Genomic DNA, 22066 nt, shown 5'->3' with positions numbered 1-22066 from the left:
TTTGTTGTGGAAACTATTAAATGCATCTCGCATTGAAATCCGCACCAAATTTCGAGCCACAGTAAAAATTCGCCCATCTTGGAGATTTTGCGCTCGTCTGAATTATGGGTTCCTTTTCGGTGATCGTGCAGCAGCTTTGTCGTGTTTTGTGTACCTTGGGGAATCAGTTCCGTCTGTTATTAATTTATGAATCTCTTGAGTGCTGTTGATACTATTTCTTTGAACTCAAGCCACATATGGTCTTCACTTACATAGTTTGGAAGGATTGGAGACTGTCTCTTAGAAAGACGTCAACCGAATTAGTAGTTGCTTTTTTTTTTTAATTTACACATTTCATGTTTAGTTTTGGTGAATTTCTTTGTTACGGAATTTAGCCTTGCTACGACTGTGTGTTCACTAATTCCTGTATCCGTCGTGATGCTCAGGATTATTTGTGGCTAAGAGGTCAAGTGTGTTTTCGTAATCATTTACAATTTGAATGGCCTCGTGAACTAATTGTTCAAAATAATTTTATAAAAAGCCTTTAGAACAATTACGGAAGTTGATTTCTTTCTACAGTAGTGTCTGAAAATATATTTTTGTCAACGTACGGAAAGTAGATTGAAGTCACTGCCAACTATAATTGCATGAGTAGGGTACCTATTTGCGATGATACTAGAGTTTTCTTTGAAATGTTCAGCAACTGTTTCATCTGAGACCGGGGGACGGTGAAAGGAGCCAGTTATTAATCTATTCCGGTTGTCGAATATAACCTTTGTCCATACTAAGTCACAGGAACTATCTGCTTCAATGTCGCTTGTGAGCTGGAACACACATTACATTTTTCCTTAAGTTGTGCTTCTTGTTTCTGTTGTTGTGGAGATCATTACAATTACTGCTTCTCCCTCCAAAACCTAGGATGCTTTCTCTTTGACCCTGTAAATACCAGAGCTAAACAATGTAGGACAACATACGTTACAAGCATACCATTCTGTAATTACTAAATTTCCTTATTTCTAACATTTTAAAATTGTACGTGAACTTTAGATGACGTGTCAATCACAGACGTTCTTATTTCTGCTTATGAACGTACTTCGTCATGTTTTGAACAATGTCCCACTACACTTCATTAACTAATATTTCGCCGAAAGGGATATCGGATTTTAGAGTGTAAATTAATATCTATTATGTCGTTCTTCTTATCAAACATTCACATATCCATTTCTTCTTTCCTTATTGTCTCTTGGGCATCCAGCTGTAGTTATTAAAGTAGGCACAAATGCAGCGATCAAAAAGATATCATTAGCGTACATTCGCATTCTTTTTACAGCATCCTTTCTTGTTGCTGCCATGGCGATGGACTGTTTCTATCTCAATAAGTAAGCGTGAAAGGAAGCTACCGTACAGACATAGTATCTGTATTTATACTTGGCAGAGCTAATTACATACTGGCATAATCGCCGGAATTGCTTTCGTTCCCCAAAAGTTATAAATATTTAGATTTAGGAAAAGAAGCTCTGTATTTTGCCAAGATGTCGAAGTAGTAGTTCCCTTAAGTACTGGTTGTATCCAGTAAGATGTGGAGACGGCGGTTTGAAAGCGGACAGAAGTAGTATGAGGAAGGGCGTCCCTTACCTGATGGATCGCTACCTGGCGAAGGGGCAAGTGTGGCAAATGTCCGGCATTCCAGTCCACGTTTTTCCCACGTGCTATCCGCGAGTGGAACAGAGCTCGTGGGGGGGGGGGGGGGGGCGGGCGAAGGAATATGACTGGTGATGCGAATAGTGCCCTCCGCTATGCACGGCGATAAAACCCACATCCAGGCAGTGCCTGTGAAATACCATCCCTACATCGTGTAAGGATCATCAGTTCGAATGCCACTGTGGCCTCATCTGGTCTAGTTATTGCTTAACTCGCTCCCTCCGTTTATTCCTATATACAGGGTGGCCCATTTTAATCCCTAATGTGGAATAAGTCGGGATGTTGTTGTTGTTGTTGTAGTCTTCAGTCCTGAGACTGGTTTGATGCAGCTCTCCATGCTACTCTATCCTGTGCAAGCTTCTTCATCTCCCAGTACCTACTGCAGCCTACATCCTTCTGAATCTGCTTAGTGTATTCATCTCTTGGTCTCCCTCTACGATTTTTACCCTCCACGCTGCCCTCCAATACTAAACCGGTGATCCCTTGATGCCTCAGAACATGTCCTACCAACCGATCCCTTCTTCTAGTCAAGTTGTGCCACAAACTCCTCCCGAATTCGATTCAACACCTCCTCATTAGTTATGTGATCTACCCATCTAATCTTCAGCATTCTTCTGTAGCACCACATTTCGAAAGCTTCTATTCTCTTCTTGTCTAAATTATTTATCGTCTATATTTCACTTCCATACATGGCCACACTCCATACAAATACTTTCGGAAACGAATTCCTGACACTTAAATCTATACTCGATGTTAACGTATTTCTCTTCTTCAGAAACGCTTTCCTTGCCATTGCTAGTCCACATTTTATATCCTCTATACTTCGAACATCATCAGTTATTTTGCTACCCAAATAGCAAAACTCCTTTACTACTTTAAGTGTCTCATTTCCTAATCTGATTCCCTCAGCATCACCCGACTTAATTCGACTGCATTCCATTATACTTGTTTCGCTTTTGTTGATGTTCATCTTATACCCTCCTTTCAAGACACTGTGCATTCCGTTCAACTGCTCTTCCAAGTCCTTTGCTGTCTCTGACAGAATTACAATGTCATCGACAAACCTTAATGTTTTTAGTTTTTCTCCATGGATTTCAATGCCTACTCCGAATTTTCCTTTTGTTTCCTTAAAGTAAAAATTTGCAACTTGGAGTGGTTTTTTATGCTACTGCTGAATAGTAGTTGTTGCCCTAAGGCACTGCAGTATGCTGGAAGTTGGCAAAAGAAAATGTGTTTGTGAGATGCAGTAGCTGCTGTTAATTTTTTCCAGAGGAAATCTGTTTCTCACATGTAGAACACTCAAGCTTGCCATACTTCAGACATTTGGTGGGTGATTTGATAAATGTAATAGATACCTCTTGACTAGCTTTTTCCACTCAAGTGATTACTCATTTGACGGCTCTTCACTCACAAAGCATCTGACTTTGAGGCACGAGCAGTTTTTAAGCAGTTTAAGGACTGCATGGTTTTCGGAGGTTGGTGGTTAAGTGGGGAACCAAGTCACTTTGCCCGAGGACAGGAGAATCTCGCGTGTGTCTTTTTCAGCAGGAAGGGCGTCCTGCTTTTTAGTCGGGCGAAGTCTCTCATATGTTACTTACAATGCAATAGTGTTGCACAATCGCAGTTCCCGGACTAAGTGCATAATGAAACTCATCGTATGTGTCAGTATGGGCACTGACTCCGTTGTAATTCTGCCCATTGATCACTTCACGATGTCTGCATACAGGGAAAAAAAAACCAATAGACAGCTGACCATTTATGTAGCCTCACAGTTGCATTTGTGCGCGCTGATTACGTGATGACGTTCAGACAGAGCACATGGTCGTAATAGGACTCACAAAGCCACTCATTGTAGGTTTCTTCCAGTATTTAACGACCGTTAAGTTCTGAATTTTCCTTCCAGCTCTGGAGGAAGTTTAAATACAGTAATGCAATAATTATAGATAACGCAGATGGATGATGTATTGTTCATTATTACGGACTCGTTATGTATCACCCGAGTTGTTTACGTGTGAGAGCAGCAAGGCCCTTGTATTTACTGGAGAAACCAATCAGTTACAGTCCCTTAAGAGATCAAGTGTGATTCTTCCTCCTCCCAAACTGAGTTTCACTTATCTACACCCTTGAAACGACTGTGAAGTGCATGGCAGTGGGTACATCCATCGTATCACTTACTAGGACTTTCTCATGGTCCGTTCACGTTCAGGGGTGTGTGAAGAATCATTAAAGTGCCTCTGTGTGTGCAGTAATCAGTCTAAACTTGTCTTCGTGATCTGTGCGAGAGCCATACGAATGGAGTTACGATGTATTTGCAGAGTCAGGATTTGACGTTGGTTCTACAGACTTTCTAAATGTGGTTTTATGGAATGTTGTCTCCTCCAGAAATCACCTGCACTCAGTGCAGTCCTTAGCTCTTCGAAAAGCACGCAGAATGGCAAAATTCTGGGCTGATTTAACAATTGAGCCATTCCAATAAACCTTGAAAACAAAACTCATTGAAATCACTCACCCAGACTCAGTATAGAAACATTCCTATAATGCATATAATGTCTCGTAATCTGCTCGAAACACGCCGCGCAGTGTTTGTGTACAAAATAAAATGTTCACATGCAAATATCTCCTAAAATAAATCACTCACAAATCTCAAGCTCTCACAAAATATTCAGTACTGTAGTCGCTCTTTGTCAACGGCAAGAGAAGCAATAAAACGCGCAAATTTCTTTACTTTGGAATAAACATAGGCGTTTACCAGAAGATGGTTCCCGAACGACTTAATAGACTCCTAGATCGGAGGCACAAAGCCGTACTCGTGCGCATGGGATATGCTTAATTCCTATTGGCTAATATGTTAAACAGCCAATCAGATCATTTCGAACACTTGCATACTTCAGGTATTTTTAGTGACAGCCAATCAGATTACTGCATGTAATTTAGACTAGAAATCACGTAATTCCAAAACTAAATAAAATTTAATGAAGACAAAATTAGATTCCATTCCGCAACATAAATTACTTACAGATTTAATACTCAGCGCCCCTTCTGGCTGCCTTTTACAAAACCAAAGTAAGTCGGGCATACGTTACAAATTCCACTATTGTACAAGAAACGTTCTCATACATAGATTTACTTAATTTCCATAAAATTTCAACGTATCTCCTCAGATCCTGCAAAACACTTACGTAACCAAAACACTTACGTAACCAAAACACTTACGTAACCAAAACACTTACGTAACCAAAACACTTACGTAACCAAAACACTTACGTAACCAAAACACTTACGTAACCAAAACACTTACGTAACCAAAACACTTACGTAACCAAAACACTTACGTAACCAAAACACTTACGTAACCAAAACACTTACGTAACCAAAACACTTACGTAACCAAAACACTTACGTAACCAAAACACTTACGTAACCAAAACACTTACGTAACCAAAACACTTACGTAACCAAAACACTTACGTAACCAAAACACTTACGTAACCAAAACACTTACGTAACCAAAACACTTACGTAACCAAAACACTTACGTAACCAAAACACTTACGTAACCAAAACACTTACGTAACCAAAACACTTACGTAACCAAAACACTTACGTAACCAAAACACTTACGTAACCAAAACACTTACGTAACCAAAACACTTACGTAACCAAAACACTTACGTAACCAAAACACTTACGTAACCAAAACACTTACGTAACCAAAACACTTACGTAACCAAAACACTTACGTAACCAAAACACTTACGTAACCAAAACACTTACGTAACCAAAACACTTACGTAACCAAAACACTTACGTAACCAAAACACTTACGTAACCAAAACACTTACGTAACCAAAACACTTACGTAACCAAAACACTTACGTAACCAAAACACTTACGTAACCAAAACACTTACGTAACCAAAACACTTACGTAACCAAAACACTTACGTAACCAAAACACTTACGTAACCAAAACACTTACGTAACCAAAACACTTACGTAACCAAAACACTTACGTAACCAAAACACTTACGTAACCAAAACACTTACGTAACCAAAACACTTACGTAACCAAAACACTTACGTAACCAAAACACTTACGTAACCAAAACACTTACGTAACCAAAACACTTACGTAACCAAAACACAATGCAATAATAATTTTCCAAAGTACTTTTTATTTAGTCAGAAATCTGTGGTAATGAAATGAAAGAAAATTCCGAAAATTAGATTTTATGGACCTGTACTTCTGGTTGTAGTTTAAATTGATACTATAGATGAATCCATCACAGTCGTCCCTTAGGTAAAAATTTATGTCTCCGAAAGTAGTGAAGTTATTCACTTGAAATCAGCTGTGCCAGCGTGAGAACCAAAATTCTGCTCTCCTCCCAGCTCTGTGGTAAGCTACGCTTTCGATGTAAGATGACAATTCGTAATAATTAGCTACATTACAAACCCAGAGAGTGCTTGAAAAAGTTTTCATATTTTCATATAGCTGACATGGGTAGTTTCATCTGGTTGTTTCATTTAACTGATAAAACTGACCGAGTGAGTAAACAGTTGATCAGCCACTCACGTCTTGCTGCATCAGTGACTGGCCGTCATCCGTGTACTGCTTGCCATGGAGTGAATCCTTCGTTGGACCAAACAGACGGAAGTCAGAAGGTGCGAGATGCGGGTTGTTCAGCTCTGAGTGATCCACCGGTCACCTTGAATGAGAGCACGTTCCCACATCGCAGGAGTCACAGCCGTCTGCAGCTGGCCGACACGCAGGAGGTCGACCAGATATGCACAACCTTGCTGCAACGATGGCGCTGCTAGGCCAGGCGTTGATCACCAGTAAGCCCTTCTGACGCTGACAGACACCTCGCACTACGACTCGCGGTGCTTCTGTTCACTGCCAAATCTCCTCAGACATTCTGCAAGCGGGTATGAAGATCTCTGATGCTCTGGTTTTCATCCGAGAGACACTCAGTGACAGCTCTCTGCTTGGGTCGCACCCCCTTTATGGACGCCATTTTGGAGGCTACATACGGTGCTGTCAGCTGTTAGGATTTCATGAAGCTGTAGGGGCTGAAGTGGGAATATTCCACGATGTCTCATAAATTTCACTTTTTCCAACAGAAATTGGCCAAGAAAAAAGTGTAGCGTTGCAGTTCGAATGCCCCCGTAATTTTGTAAGTAGCTCAGTTGGACGATGATTGTGCTTATGTATTTTAGTCTGGGTCCTTGATCTTGATGTGGCTAGATTCTTCACAATCCCTGTCTTCGTCTCAGCATCTGGTAGCAAGAAATGCGTGTGTTTGAGAGTAGCTCCTCCTTAGATTTCTCCGTGAGGTCACTGCAAATTTGTTTAATATCGTTCTCGGCCGAAAACACTAAAATCTTATTGTTATCTGAGCTGCACAGTGAAGTCGCTACCACAGCCAGGACAGACACACAGCCAAACCAGTTACAGAAGTACTGGCCTGCACGTCAACTTGTTCCGAAAATGACGAAGAGATTAAGGAAATGCTTTTTGAGAGAAAAGAAATTGGTCAGATCGTTAAACAAGATGAAAACTTGAGATGGGGCACTCGAAATCGATAGTCGGAATACGAAGTGGAAGAAAAGTTGAAGGAAAAAGAACTGAAGTAAGGGAATGAAAGGGGAAGTTGTCCGGCAGAATTTTGCACGGAGCATAATTTAACCACTAACAGTTTGTTTGAATCATGAAAGACAATTGCGTACATGACAGGAGTCAGAATGCACCTCACTATTTGAGACATACTATATAGTCCTAATATTTACTATTACTTAACAAATGAGATTAATGTGCTCGGATCGAACCTTCTCTCATGACTCTGGAAGTTGCGAATGTCCATTCCAATCAGCTGGAAATTTGTTTCCTGAACCAGAGATTACGAGTTGCAATTTTCATGTTAATCAACGACGTGGAAGAAAAACGAAGAAAGACATTGTCATCTAACAATGTATCCAGAGTACGATATATTATCTTAGAAATATTGGATAATGGTTGGCTGTCTATTCAGAAAATACTGTCTGAAAAACTAGAGTTTCGTCGATTATTTGACTTTCTGGACCAGTTGGTTGATAAAAAGACCAGATGCCATCAGACATGTGGAATTACAGTGGAAGGCCCCATCACATCGAAAACGCCTCTGAGGGGTGGAAGAAAGTTATCTACTAATATCAAAAGCTCAGCCAAATGTTTACTCATTAATAAAAACCTTCAAGAAGGTTGATTAATTTCGAATTTGGATGGAAAAAGAATAAAGAAGACTGCAATTCATACTGATGAGGCGACTGTAAAGATTCCAAATTGATGGCACCGTGAAATCGTTTCTAACTTGTGTGACCCACACACGGAAATTACACTGTAGAAGGAAACATCACCACCATTGGAAATTATATAAATATTGAAAAGTAGTTTAATGCACGTCGTACTCATTGGAAAGCTTGTAAACAACTTTAATGATGGACGAAATGAGACCACTTCCTCACGGTTTTCCTGGGAAACGACACACCGACAGCTAAATACCTGTTGCAATTTGTGGAACATTCGGTAATGAAGACCGGTAGGGCTACCTTAAAGGTCATGCCTCTTCTAGGGCACCAGCACGGCACTCCTATTGAGAGAGACTCTATGAAGAAAAACCTGTGTGGGTGGACAGCAAACGGAAAACCGGTGCAGAAGACACAAATGACAAGCAGCCACGTCCGCTCATTTGCCCTCTGTCTGCAGACCACTGCACGCTGTGTGGTCGAACCACTGTCCTCCCGAATGAGAGCCCAGAGTGTCTCACCGCCGCGCCCTGCATATCCAGGCCACTACTTGCATTTCACGCACGTTTCTCTGTCGGATACATGGCGCAAACACGTACGAAGATTGTGTCTCCAAAATATGCTGAAGGTGATCGGGACCATGGCTATCTGTCTACTAATAATTCAGACACGATCCCGCTCAGTATCTTGGCAAATTTGTGATTATCTAGAAAACCGTTTGAGTGAAAGGCTCTGCGGAAGCTCAGTGTAAACTACTGTCGCATTGCGAGTGTCACAATAAAGTAGAATACTACACCACTGATCTCAGGATACATTAAAGATTTATAAGACAATGACGTCTGTTTCTTAGATGAGGAACATGTCGATGCTCGAAGACCGTATGGAACTGTAAACGGCTTTACAGTTTTTACCACTTCGTTTGACATGCAGCAGCACTTGGATGTAGGAAAATGCGGTAACAATACCTGTAAACAACAGTAAAACGTCGTTCATTATGCGATTACAACGCCAGTGTCCAAAGTTTTGAGCCTATAACACTGAGTGCATACTTGGAATGGGGAGGGGAAAAAAACAAAAAACCACAAAGCGATATAAAACGGAAACAAATGTACAACTAAGGAGGGATGGGGAAGGAAGACTTGGGTTGGTCGGGTGGCTTCCAGAAGCCTGCAGTGTACGTGTTGGCCTGCGACCCTGCGCTGACCTCCGGCGCTATGCTCTGTACAGCACTGCCTCGGCGTCTCCATCCACGTCGGGCTGCCGTGACAGAAGCCTTGGGACGAATTCTTAGGCGCTCTCCTGGCACCGTAACGGTCCGGAAGACGTCTTTCGCTGGTGGAATGGAGATGCTCATTCGGCACGACGCCGTTCTCGCGAAACCCACTTGTCTGAATTTACGAAACCAGTTTACACTGTAGGGTGTGGAACTATTTCACTGACTCCGTCGTTTGCCCCTCATACGACCAGGAGAGTCAAGAGTGATGTCGGAGCTGTGATAGAGCTTACTTTGGTTTAACCATGACGTATCTGTCACCTAATAACTATACGAACGTTCTGTGGGGCAAAGATGCTATATAAACACGTCCACGCCAAAAGGAGATACAAATATATATTTGTGGGAAAGTTCCACAACACACGTTCTGGAAATGGAGGTAACGAGTTTAATTCCTAAACTGCTCAACCTGGAAATACCTGGGTACACCATAGCTTGCAACATTCGGATAAAATGGCGACGTGATTTATGATTGTATTATGCAGCATTCTTTACAATGTAGGTGGCCGCTGCATCTTTTTCTGAAGAAAGAAGATGCAGATATCGATCTGTTCAAAGGAGAGTTAAAGATACCAATGAATTTAGACTCTTACAGTGGTTCAAAACTGTTCAAATGGCTCTGAGGACCATGGGACTTAACATCAGAGGTCATCAGTCCAATAGAACCTAGAACTACTTAAACCTAACTAAGCTAAGGACATCACACACATCGATGCCCGAGGCGGGATTCTAACCTGCGACCGTAGCATGCGCGCGGTTCCGGATGGAAGCGACTAGAACCGCTCGGCCACCATGGCCGGTCAAGTTTAATCGTGCCTACCCTGAGAAATTCACCGAGGAAACTGATTTCTGCATTACATGTACATTGCTTCTGATCAGGTGTCATGGATCTGAGGAACCTGAGATAAGGAGGAAGAAAATTTTTCTCAGAGGTGCCACGAGCTTGGATTTAAATATAAGTCCTGTAACTTTAGTGCTGAAAGAAGTTTGTTGTTTTGCCATTTTTTTGCTATGACATAAATAAACCATCTTTTGACTGAGAGCGATAACATTTTTAGAAGGTGAAAGCAGTCTATCGTAGCACCGCGCTGGTAGTTAAAAACCTTAGGTGATCACGAAGCAGTACGGACCCTTGTCATTTGAAGGAAACTGGTGACGTTGCAATTGATTTAGGGTGTACAACACTTTAACAGCTGTTGTTTCATACAGGTATGCATGCGCCTCGTACAAGTGTTGAGGGTGCAGTGTGAGGGCTGCTCAGTGGTACTGTGTTTCAGGACCACCCACCATGTCGGCAGTTACGGAGGTTCAGAACACCACAACCGAGGCCCTGGCCGCCCTGGTAGACGGGGGTGAAGACGCCCTGGTGACATTAGTGGCGGGCGAGACGAGGGTGGCGGCTCACAGGGCCGTGTTGGCAGCCGCGAGCCCCGTGTTCGCAGCGATGTTCGCGCACGACATGCTGGAGGCCAGCTGCGGCCAGGTGAGCATCAACGACGTGGAGGGGCCGGTGCTGAGGCTCCTGGTCGCCTACGCGTATACCCTGCAGGCCCCCCAGCTGCCCGACACGGCCCCCCAGCTGCTGGCGGCGGCCGAGAAGTACGGCTTGTCGGCCCTGAAGGCTGCCTGCGAGCGGCAGCTGATGTCGCAGTTGGCCGTCGAGACCGCAGCGGCGACGGCCGTCACGGCAGTGAGGCACTCGTGCCCGGACGCCACCAGGGCTGCCGTCGCCTTCATAAAGGACCACCTGCAGGTGATGGCCACGCGGGGCTGGGCGGACGCTGTGCTCGAGTACCCGCAAGAAGTCATTGAAGTCAGCAGAATGCTCGGTGAGCCACCAGCAGAAGCCAGGTAAGCACGATTCCCTTTTTGGCAGTGCTACTGTGAATTTGACGTCGTCCTTGCTTTGTTCGTCGTGGGTTTCTTTGCTGCCTACATTGCATAGCACCTTAACGTCATCTACTTACTGGTCGTCGGTCACGATGCTAAGTCTCTCATTGTTTACACTTCTTCTGCTTCTTACCAATTTCGCCTTTCTCTGATTTACTCTGATTCCATATTCTGTACTCATTCGACTGTCCATTCCATTCAGCAAACCCTGTAATTCTTCTTCATTGTCACTGAGGGAGTCAGTCATCAGCAAATCTTATATCATTTCACCCTGAATTTTAATTCCACTCTTCAATCTTTCCATTAAATTTTCCAAAGCACTTTTAAAATCTGATTCTAATCACCATTATTTTCCATACCGACTCCTGCTTGTTCTTCTGTCACGCCATCGGACAAGTTGTTCCAATCAGAGAGGCCTTCAGTGTACTCTTTCCAACTATCTGATCTCGCCTCTGTATTTAACACTCGAATTCCCATTGTGCTCTTAATGTTACCACGCTTGCCTCTAATTTTGTGGAAGATTGCTTTGACTTTTCTATATGCTGCGTCAGTTGTCCCAAGAATCATTTCTTCTTTGATTTTTTCACATTTTTTGTGCAGCCAATTCACCTTAGCTTCTCTGCACTTCTATTCATTTCATCCTTAAGTGACATATTTCTCTATTACTGAATTTTCCTGAATATTTTTGAACTTCTTTCTTTGATTGATCAACTGAAGGATTTCTTATGTTTTCCATAGTTTCTTCGCAGTTAGCTTCTTTGTACCGACGTTTTTCCTTCCAACTTCTGTTACTGTTGTTGTTGAAGATATCTATTCCTCTTCGACTGAACTACCTATTGAGCTGCTTATTATTGCAGTATCTGTAGCCTCAGAGAACGTAAATCTCATCTCTTCTTTCCTTAGTACTACTGTATTCCACTTCTTTGTCCATCGATGGCTCCTGACGAGTCTCATAAAATTCAGCCTACTCTTCATCACTGCTAAATTGTTATGACTCTATATCTACTCCTGGGTATGCTTTACAGTCCAATATCTGATTTCAAAATGTTAGACTGACAATAATATAGTGTGACTTTAAACCTCCCATATTTCGGTCCTTTTCCAAGTATACCCCCTTGTCTCAAGATTCTTGAATAGACTATACCAGCTATTACTAGAATAAATTTACTGTAGAGCTTAACTAGCCTTTCTTCTCTCCTATTCCTATTATCAAGTACATATTCTCGTGTAACCCTTTCTTCTACTCCTTCCCCTACCATTACGTTTCAATCCCTCCATGACTATTACATACCTACCAAATTACCTGTTCAGTATCCTCATACTTTTTCTCTCTCTTCACCTTCAACTTGTGACGTCATCATGTATAGCTGAACTATGCATGTTGTTGGTTTGCTTTCGATTCTCACGAGAAAATATTTATACTCGCTTTCTGCCCTGCCTTTCTATTGATACTGAATCCTACTGCTATTGCTACTACCCTATTCTCATGTGACCAGAAATCCTTTCCTTCCCTTTTCTTTCCTTTCCGCGTCACTGACACCCACTACAGCTAGATACGTCCTCAGCATTTCCCTTTTCTTATTTTCTAGCTTCCCAACCACATACAAATTCCTTACTTTCCACATCACGACTCGTAGAACGTTGTCCTTTTGTTGATTACTCAACTTTTTTCCCATGGTCACCTCCCCCTTGTGCCTCCTCGCCTGGAGGTTTGAATGGGGGACTAGTCTTGCCAATGGAGAGTCTGTACAGCACAGACTTATTGAATCACATGCCTCATTAACGGACGTTATGTAACTTTATGCAATGGTTTACATTGGCTTCTGTATCCTCACGTTGTTGATCATTGCCAATTCTTCCTCATTAAGGACCAGTTTCCGACTTCAAGAGAAAGAGAGTGCCCTGAACCTCTGTCGGCCCCTCCGCCCTCTTTGGAAAGGCTGTTGGCTGAAAGAGGGTGACACCTGATGCTGGAAGTCTTCAGACACCAATGCTGATGATTCTTATTCAAAATTTAAGCGACTGTGAGGTTCAAACCCGGGACTGAGGATTTTCCTGATTACTAAAAAAGACGCTACCCCTAAGTGACTGGCCCCAAAGAGCAGGGTATGACTCCCTGAGATATCCAGTAAAGCAGGAGCTATGAGCGCTGGGGCTAGTCATGCACACTGGGGGCAAACAAGAAGAGAATAATGCAGCCAGCACAGTAACATTGTCACACTCAATGCTGTGCCTTACAATCACATTTCCTTCTCGTCTCTGTTCAGCTATCGCCCTGAATGTTTTCCGTGCATTCCCTTTTACAAAACAGACAGGAAATCTCTGCCCCCCTGTCGTGTTTGAAGTTCCCTGTGGCGTTACCAGAGGTCGTCCACGGAATCCTATGAGTTTTCCTGCTACTGGGATACAGCAGATTATATTCGCTGTCCACCTACAGGTGTACGACATGTCTCCCACAACGTCAGTATTGATGTGACGTTTTCATCCAGCTATCATGTGTTGCCTCTGTCACTCGGATACATATGCTCCATACAAGTATATTTTGTTCCCTTTTCAATTAAAAAAAAATCCCTATTCAATAGACAACAGGTTACTTCACAAGTTGTAAACGTTGTCCATCAGATAAAATTGCATACACTGCGTAACCCATTTTTTCTTTTAATGGTTGTCTCTACTGCAAACTGCTTAACACGAAAATTGTTGTTCAAGAAGCACATCACCACTGCTGCCTTTTCAATAAATCGAATTGTGGAGACATTACATGCATATATACAGTTCTATTTGCTTTTCTCAAATGCAGATTTTGAATATACTCTTGATAACTTTTATAGCATAGCTCTTGTAATTCTTGTCCATCTTCGTCATTCCCTCGGGCTTCACATCAAACAGCGGCTGCATATCCATGACCGTATAGTTTCAACAGTAAGTTGATACCCCAGCTTATCAGTTTGTTTCTCTCTCTCTCTCTCTCTCTCTCTCTCTCTCTCTCTCTCTCTCTCTCTCTCTCTCTTCCTCCTGTGATATAATTCAGCATCCATATATCAGTTTTCAAATTACCTCACAACCAAAAGTAGCAGGCAGTTGACTTTAACTGCTTCTAAATTCTGTCTGATAGTTGTTCTGTCAGGGCAGCAAAATTCTTGGCCCTTATGTTTGGGATTTGGTTTGTGCTTCATTTTGAACAATTTGTTGTTTTGCATCTTAAGCTACGCCAGTGGGGAATATAGCAGAAGTAGTGCAGAAAAAGACCAGTTAATTGGTGGCACAGTCACGTTAAGTGACAGGCTGGTGTTGTTGGCACTGTGTGTTCTGTTGCCCCGGTGGACAGTCCCTCAGCTGTACCGCCTGCAATGAGCCCCTGTGTGAACGCACCCACCCACACAGTGTTTCTCTGTGCAGCTCGCCGACCGCCACAGGGGGCGGGTCCACCCCCAACTCTGACCGTCAACCCCACAGCGGCCACAGCCGGACTCCTGCTGCAGCTGCGCCTCCCACATCTGCCCGACACACCCCTCCACCCGATGACGCAGCCGTCTCTCGCTTCCGGTGAGTTGTGTTGCCACACGTGCCCAAGTCTTACCCTCACAGTACTGCTTATTTTGGCATTAACCAGCCGATATAGTAAATAAAATAAAATACAGATTCCTTCAGTTTTCGGATAGAGGTTACAGTTGCCATTAAACATTACTCCTTTCTCACTTTTTTGGCTATGATATTTTGAAGATTGAGCACATATGCAGAAGATTTCTCGTTCTCTGTATTTGCAGTGAGAATTACGTTCAGTTCAGAGTCACTCAACTGTAGTTACGTAGGAAGTGTCCCATACAAATCATACCCATTCTCAAAGATTCTTTATATATTGATGTGTTGAATCTAGATTTTGTTTTGAGTGATGTTTGTGTGTCTTACAAATTGATTCTGAATTAATTGGGTGTGGAAACGGGATTTTTCACACAATTCCAAACAAAACTTATGTGAATGGTTGTAGATATAAGTTATTGAAGACACTCAGGAAGAAATGGCGAAAATAAGTTAAACAGAAATAGAAGTAATGACAAAAAGTCATTTAGTACTGGAATGAGGATACAGCTTGTTTTGGGTATGTCTTAAAATGTAATTCGAATATTCCTTAAATGGTTCCCTGGTCAGTTACATCTGTAGTGACTATTGGAAATCTGTGCCGCACTGTAACAGGAACCCAGATTTGCTGCTTATTGCAGGCAGTCTCCTTGACCAGTAGGCTGCCTGAGCACACCTCCACTTCTGACTCAGTGTCTCATCGACACTTCCACTAGAGTTTATCCCGGGGGACTTGTGGGAAGAGTAGCAAAAGGAAATCGAATCGGTGGATGTTACCCTACTGCAGAGGATGTGCATGAGAACCTCTGGTGGTAGTGTTAGCAAATCATGGGTAAAAAACATCGTCGACAATGGTAATTCCATCTACGCTAGCAAACGCACTCAGCTGGTCTAATGGTTGAGGTATCTGCTCTCGAGAAGTGAGAAATGCAGTGGGTGTGGCTGAGTGGAGATGCGTACAGCACTGTATGGCTCGTGACTCTTAAACAAACTCCTGCAACTGATGGATGATGGTCACCAGGTGTGATGAGTAGTGGATTTGATTCACCGAGGAGAAGTTTTGCCTAATTCCATGGTATAGTTAACTTTTATTTTTAGAAAAGAGCAACCGACGTGGGCAAAGATAGTTGGTCCTACTGAAAATATATATATACATAACCAACAGCAGAGTTTCCACAATGATGGTGCCACTACAGCGGAGTTACTAAATACAGTTTTCCTAAATTCCTTCACGAAAAAAGGCAAAGTAAATATTCAAGAATTCGAAACCAGAACAGCTGTTACCATGAGTGACATAAAAGTACATATGTTAGGTGTTGTGAAGCAACTCAAATCACTTAAGAAAGGCAAGTCTTCTGGTCCAGATGGAATACGAATTAGGTTCCTTTCAGAGTATGCAGACACAATAGTGCCTTTCTTAGCAATCATATACAACCGTTCACTTGACAGAAGGTCTGTTCCTAAAGACTGGAAAGTAGCACAGGTCACACTAATACTCAAGAAAGGAAATAGGAGTAACCTATTTAATTACAGACACATATTACTGACCTCAATTTGCAGTAGGATTTTGGAGAATATACTGTACTCGAACATTATGACTCTTCTTGAAGAAAGTGACTTATTGATACATAACCAACACGGATTCAGAAAATATCGTTATTGTGCAACACAGCTCGCTATTTATTCCCATGAAGTAATGAGTGCTCTCGACAAGGGATCTAAGATCGATTCCATATTCCTAGATTTCCAGAAGGGTTTTGATACCATTCCTAACAAGAGACTATTACATGGTGTATACGGCCGGAAGATCCGGGATAGCCCCAGGAATTTTTTCATCTGCAAGAAAACCGGGAAAAACGGGAATTTTCTAGAATCCCTGGAGTTTTTCATTGATTTAGTTTTCAGTTAATTTTTTGTCATTTTGACTGGTAATAACAGATACTCTAACAAAGGACATTACTGTATCCCGCTACTGCTGACTGCAGCAACAAAATATGAACGAGGGAATGAAATTTAAATTCCAAAGGAAATGCTTCATATGTAAACAAAAAACACACGGTGCTCATACAAGCGTCTGCTAACAGCAAAATGTGTGAAAGGCTGTAGGAAGACAATGCAGTGCTTCGTAACAACAAATTACCTCCGATCAGCGTGACGTCACAACTGTTTACATCAGATTCATTTAAGCAGTTACGAGTGGAATCACGGGCATGCGCAGTTGAGTCGCGTCTGAGTAGTACCTTCTCCTGCTTCTGGAAACAGGAATGTCGCTGTTGGTTCTGTACGCAGCAAACCGGACTATCTGAACCAGGCGGCAATTTCGGCGGCGAGGGGGGGGGGGGGGGGGCGCAAATTTGTAGTGTTGAGGAAAAATAACCTTGTTTCACAAAGCACCTAGCATCTAGAGCACATTGGTCTATCGATTATTCAAAAGAGTTTGAAGCTCATCCCTGTCGCTTTTTGAACATTTTTGATCACATTCTAAGTTGATTTCTGAATGAATCATAAGTTGATTTTTGAATGCGTGCATAGTGTACGTGATGTACCTGCCAGGGGACTCCTCGTCGCATCTGGAAATAAACTTTCCTGCAGACAAAAGGGGACGGGGCTACACGAGCTGAGCGGAATAAAGCCTCACGGGTGATTTTCTTTATGATGCGGGAAGTGGCAATTGGCACCAAACAAAGAAAAGTGGGGGGTCATCGACATGGGTCCTAAGAGAAATGCGCTAAATTTTGGGTACACGATAAATCGCACAAATTTAAGGGCTGTCAATTCGACTAAATACCTAGGGATTACAATTACGAGCAACTTAAATTGTAATGACCACATAGATAATATTGTGGGAAAGGCGAAACAAAGACTGCGCTTTGTTGGCAGAAACTTAGAAGATGCGACAAACCTACCAAAGAGAGCCTACATTACACTTGTATGTCCTCTGGTGGAATATTGCTGCGCGGTGTGGGATCCTTACCAGGTACGATTGGCGGAGGACAGCTAAAAAGTGCAAAGAAGGGCAGTTCGTTCAGTGTTATCGCGCAATATGGGTGAGTGTGTCACTGATGTGATACGCGAGTTGGTGTGGCAGTCACTAAAACAAAGGCGGTTTTCTTTGCGGCGAGATCTGTTTACGAAATTTAAATTGCCAGTTTTCTCTTCCGATGGAAAAGATTTTGTTGACATCCACCTATGTAGGGCGAAATAATCAACATAATAAAACAAGAGAAATCAGAGCTCCAATGGAAAGATTGAGGTGTTCTTTTTCCCACACGGCATATGACAGTGGAATGGTTGAGCAGTAGTATGAAAATGGTTCATTGAACCCTCTGCCAGGCACTTCAGTGTGGATTGCAGAGTAACCATGTAGATGTTGATTCCCTCCTGTATAGAGATTAAAGTACTTCCTGCTTTGATTGACCAAGATAATCAGCTGCAGATATCGACTTTGGAATCCATTGAACATTTAAAACCCTCCTGCACCTCAGGCAGGCAACAGAAGCACACCCATTTCGACTGGCAGTCATGGAAGACACAGAGATTTAGTGTTGAAATTATATCAGGAGCAGGCAACAAACAGAAATTTTTCAATTTTCGTGCATACAAGTCATGCGGGTAATAACGCGTAATTTGGCGCAGGAAGTACATACTTACAAGTAAAGAAAATTTTAAAAACGCTCAATATAAGATGACACACACCTACATGTGGTACATGCACACTGAAAACATCGATAGTGTCGAATTGTATACTTGGTATCGAGGATAATAGTATTAATTATGCAGCACATGCTGATATCAAAAGCAGTATGCTCCATAGAGAACGTGAAACAAAGGAGAAAACAATAGAACGCCAGGATGAGATGCAAGACTTGGAAAGGTAAGAAGTGGGGAAATGTTTATGATGCAAACACAACAGGTTATGTTACAACGAAAAAAGTGAGAAAGGAAGCAATGGACTTACAGCACACACAATAACAAACTAGGACAATGACAAGCAAAGAATAAAGTTTTGGGGGACGAATCGGTAGCTTTCAGAGAAAGTAGGAAAAGATCAAATAGGTAAAAACAGGGCCAAATAGAAATCCTTGGTTAATGCAGGAGATACTGAGTTCAACTGTTAAAAGAAGAAACTATAAAAATTCAGCAAATAAAGCAGGCAAAAGGAAATATGAATGTTTAACAAATTATTGACAAGAAGTGGAAAATGCCAAAGGAGGACTGTGTAGGTGTGTGTGTGTGTGTGTGTGTGTGTGTGTGTGTGTGTGTGTCAGGGAGAGTCGACCTGGTGCCCTTGTTGTATTTTAAAGATGTCGACCAACTTATTGTGTACGAAGCAGTGACTTTTATATTTTTTGTCGGTATTTCAGAAAATTTCCGTGTTACTGGTCTGAATGACTTGGCTGTCTGGTGAGGAAATTGTATTTCAGTACTTACAGATAGATGCGTTCAGTTTCTAGTGTTTTCTTCGTAAGTGAAAGAAGGAATTGGTACGCAGAGAAGGTAGTTTTAGGGGTGTGTTTGAATGTAGATGAAGGATTGGGTAGCAACTGCATGCCGAGGTGAAAGGAGGCGGATCTGTGGAGTGAATTATGAGGAAAACCAAATGAATTTGTTAGGAGATGGAGTGCACCTATTTTTAATGGGAGATGGCTGAAGTTTTTGATTATGGGCTAGTGCTGTGGATCTGTCTGTAATACGCTGGTTAACCCGCATCGCAGAAGCGAGATTTCTAGATTTGTGACTTGTCGCTCGGAAGAAGTGTATTCCGAATTGTTTCGACAGTTTTGTGGCTGTTACAGTTTCTTTCATTTGGTGTGTGTGTCTCGATAGTAGAGAGTAAGTGTGTCGATGTTTTGTGCAGGAGCCTTTCTGGGGCAGAACGAAGCAGGAAACTGAGAGAGGCGGCTAAGAAAGGGGCGGTGGAGGAGGTGCGGCTATTACTGGCGGCTGGGGCGGACGTGGGGGGAAGGGACGTGGACGGAGAGACCGCCCTGCACTGGGCTGCACTGAGAGGCCACGCGGCTGTGGTGCGGCTGCTGCTCTCTGCGGCGTCCGACCCCGACGCCAGGGATCAGTGGTGGCGGACGCCGCTGCACTGGGCGGCACGGAATGGCCACGCAGAAGCGGCGGCTGCGTTGCTGCAGGCCGGAGCCGACAGGGGGAAGACGGATGAAGATGCGGACACCCCCCTGGACTACGCCAGGCAGCAAAACCAACACCATCTCGTAGAGATGCTAACACAGCGTTAATACGTACCACTAGAGGAAATGTCATCATGTACTTCATTGTACATGATATTAAAATAAAAAATTGAAAAAAGATCGCTTTCTCTATTCATTTGTACCTTTTGCAGTCCACACAATTTCACCAGTAACACCACAACTACTGCAACAACAGGAGATATCTGTAAACAAACGTGACAAACCTTCCTTTTGAGAATTCACTCTGTAAAACATTTCACAAGCAATTTCTGCAAAAGCTCAGCAACAATTGACAAATACTCCATCATTCATAAACTTCACTTCTCTCTCCCTCTCTGTCTTGCGTTTCTCGTCCCACATACAATATTCAAACAGCTTACAAGCATACAGCCGACGTCTCTCACAACCGCCTGTATTTCGAAACGTAAACACCCAATCTCTTCTGAGAAACAAATCCGAGAATAGCGGTTGTTGTGTAACACGTCGCCCAGCCGCAATAACGTCACTTCTTCCCACCAGTCCGCTACATTACCTAATTACTGCAAACTATTTGCTAGCAGTGTCTATGTTGCTACATTACATCACTGCGAACTGCGCCATACTCAAATTACTGCCATATAAGCTGTTCACTTAGAATGTATCTTCACTTCCCACTTCACACTGAATTCAGTTCTTTGCGTGCACCGCACAAGTACTTTTCGTGTTTAACTGTAATGTCACACTGGTAGCAGTACTCACACCACATCATGCTCACACCATCTGCAGCCGTCTTGCCAGCTCACCTTCAAATAAAGACAATTGAAGATCCACCTAAAGTCATTTCTCTCCCACACACCTCACTTGCTGCTCTTACAGAACAAACTACCATCTCTCAGGGAATTATACTCAATCGCGTGAGACATGCATCCAGTAGTGGAAATATACATCACTTTCAAAAAGTACACTTTTGCGTCTCTGTAGACGCTTTCGAAGCAAGACCACATTTGGAACATTCATTCCCCTGTCTGCTGTGATACAATTAGACTTGGCATACCCGTGCGTGCATGTGTGACCAAAGTGGCAGACTGCATTCTGAACAAGAGCTTCTGTGGCCCTCATGTAGCGGCGTTACAGACGGAAGCTCCTTAACGTCAACAGAACTTACTCAGCTCGATGTTACGCTACAGAGCACACTTCAAAAAACGGTGAATGTTCTCGGTTCTGATTCGGTCCTCTACTTTTATTCATACGAAATCGGAGGATGTTGTTTGCTTTTACCGACTCCGACTCATTTACTCAAGCTCAGAAATTTCCGTCTCGCTTTATTCGTGCGAACCTGAGAATGTTCTCCACAATTTCGAGTATAAAGTACATTCTCCGCTTTATTCATACGATCGAAGGTCGCCTTTCTGTAAGTTGCACCAAACCATGATGACGCACACTTAGAGAGGTAATTCGGCTCAGAAAGTTTTCGCTCTGGTCGGCGGTAAGTACTGGGTGTCCAGCAGGTTGTTTCAGAAACTGTTACATTATTCACTCTGATGCTGCAAATAGAAATGTACAAGTGTATCCCAAACACAGCAGCACTACTTGTGACGAACGTTTACCCCCACAGGAGGCAATGTACTGTTTTTCTACGACGTTAATACCATATACCTGTCAATTTCTGCGGGCTTTCGGCAGAATCGGGTGGGGCCAAGAGTTATTTCGGTCCTTTTCGATTAACAGGGTCCAACACTGGGTTGCCACTCGCCAGAAACGTTCTATTAGATAGTGTTTCCGTGTTTATTCCTGTTTCCTTTCTCTTTAATCTTCACTCCTTCCACTTTGGGATTCCGAAATCAACCCCTTTTCCTCTTAAGTTTTCCTCATCAGCGACGTCCCTGCAACAGTGCCGCTCTCACTCCAGCCTGGAGAGCTGAAGTCGGCGTCTGAACGAGATCTCTGTCAGGCTGGAGTTTAGCGTGGAATACGACTGAGTAAGTGCTGCCAAGCTTAGCCCGAATTATGCACAACTTTTCTCCTGTTTTTTAATTTACGATTTCCGAAGACCATTTGAAATTTAATTTTCAAAGTTACTGCGAACCCATGTGGTGATTAAAGTACTTTAAACACAGAGCGTGTAATCCATTTGGAATTCTGGATGATAACAGATCGAACACAACATTGCATTCCAGCATTGCTGA

The 22066-nt window shown here is 42.8% G+C and overlaps 1 protein-coding gene across 2 annotated transcripts in view; it reads left to right on the top strand.

Annotated features, from left to right (window-relative positions):
* LOC124554010 (TD and POZ domain-containing protein 1-like) overlaps positions 1-19968 on the top strand; it is a 40752-nt gene extending 20784 nt beyond the window's left edge. Inside the window, exons 2-4 of one of the 2 annotated variants that reach the window (XM_047128031.1) lie at positions 10512-11085; positions 14524-14670; positions 19562-19968. In XM_047128031.1, the coding sequence (XP_046983987.1) occupies positions 10523-11085; positions 14524-14670; positions 19562-19949 (1098 nt within the window). In that variant the 5' untranslated portion in view covers positions 10512-10522 and the 3' untranslated portion in view covers positions 19950-19968. Of the gene's footprint in view, positions 1-7450; positions 11086-14523; positions 14671-19561 lie in introns of those variants that run through there. The other variant, XM_047128032.1, reaches the window with a different exon arrangement.
* Positions 19969-22066: the final 2098 nt, after the last annotated feature.

The sequence above is a fragment of the Schistocerca americana genome, chromosome 11 (genome assembly GCF_021461395.2).
Source record: "Schistocerca americana isolate TAMUIC-IGC-003095 chromosome 11, iqSchAmer2.1, whole genome shotgun sequence".
Lineage (NCBI taxonomy): Eukaryota > Metazoa > Arthropoda > Insecta > Orthoptera > Acrididae > Schistocerca > Schistocerca americana.
The sequence above is the reverse complement of the archived record's forward strand: the minus strand, read 5'-3'. Positions and strand labels throughout refer to the sequence as shown.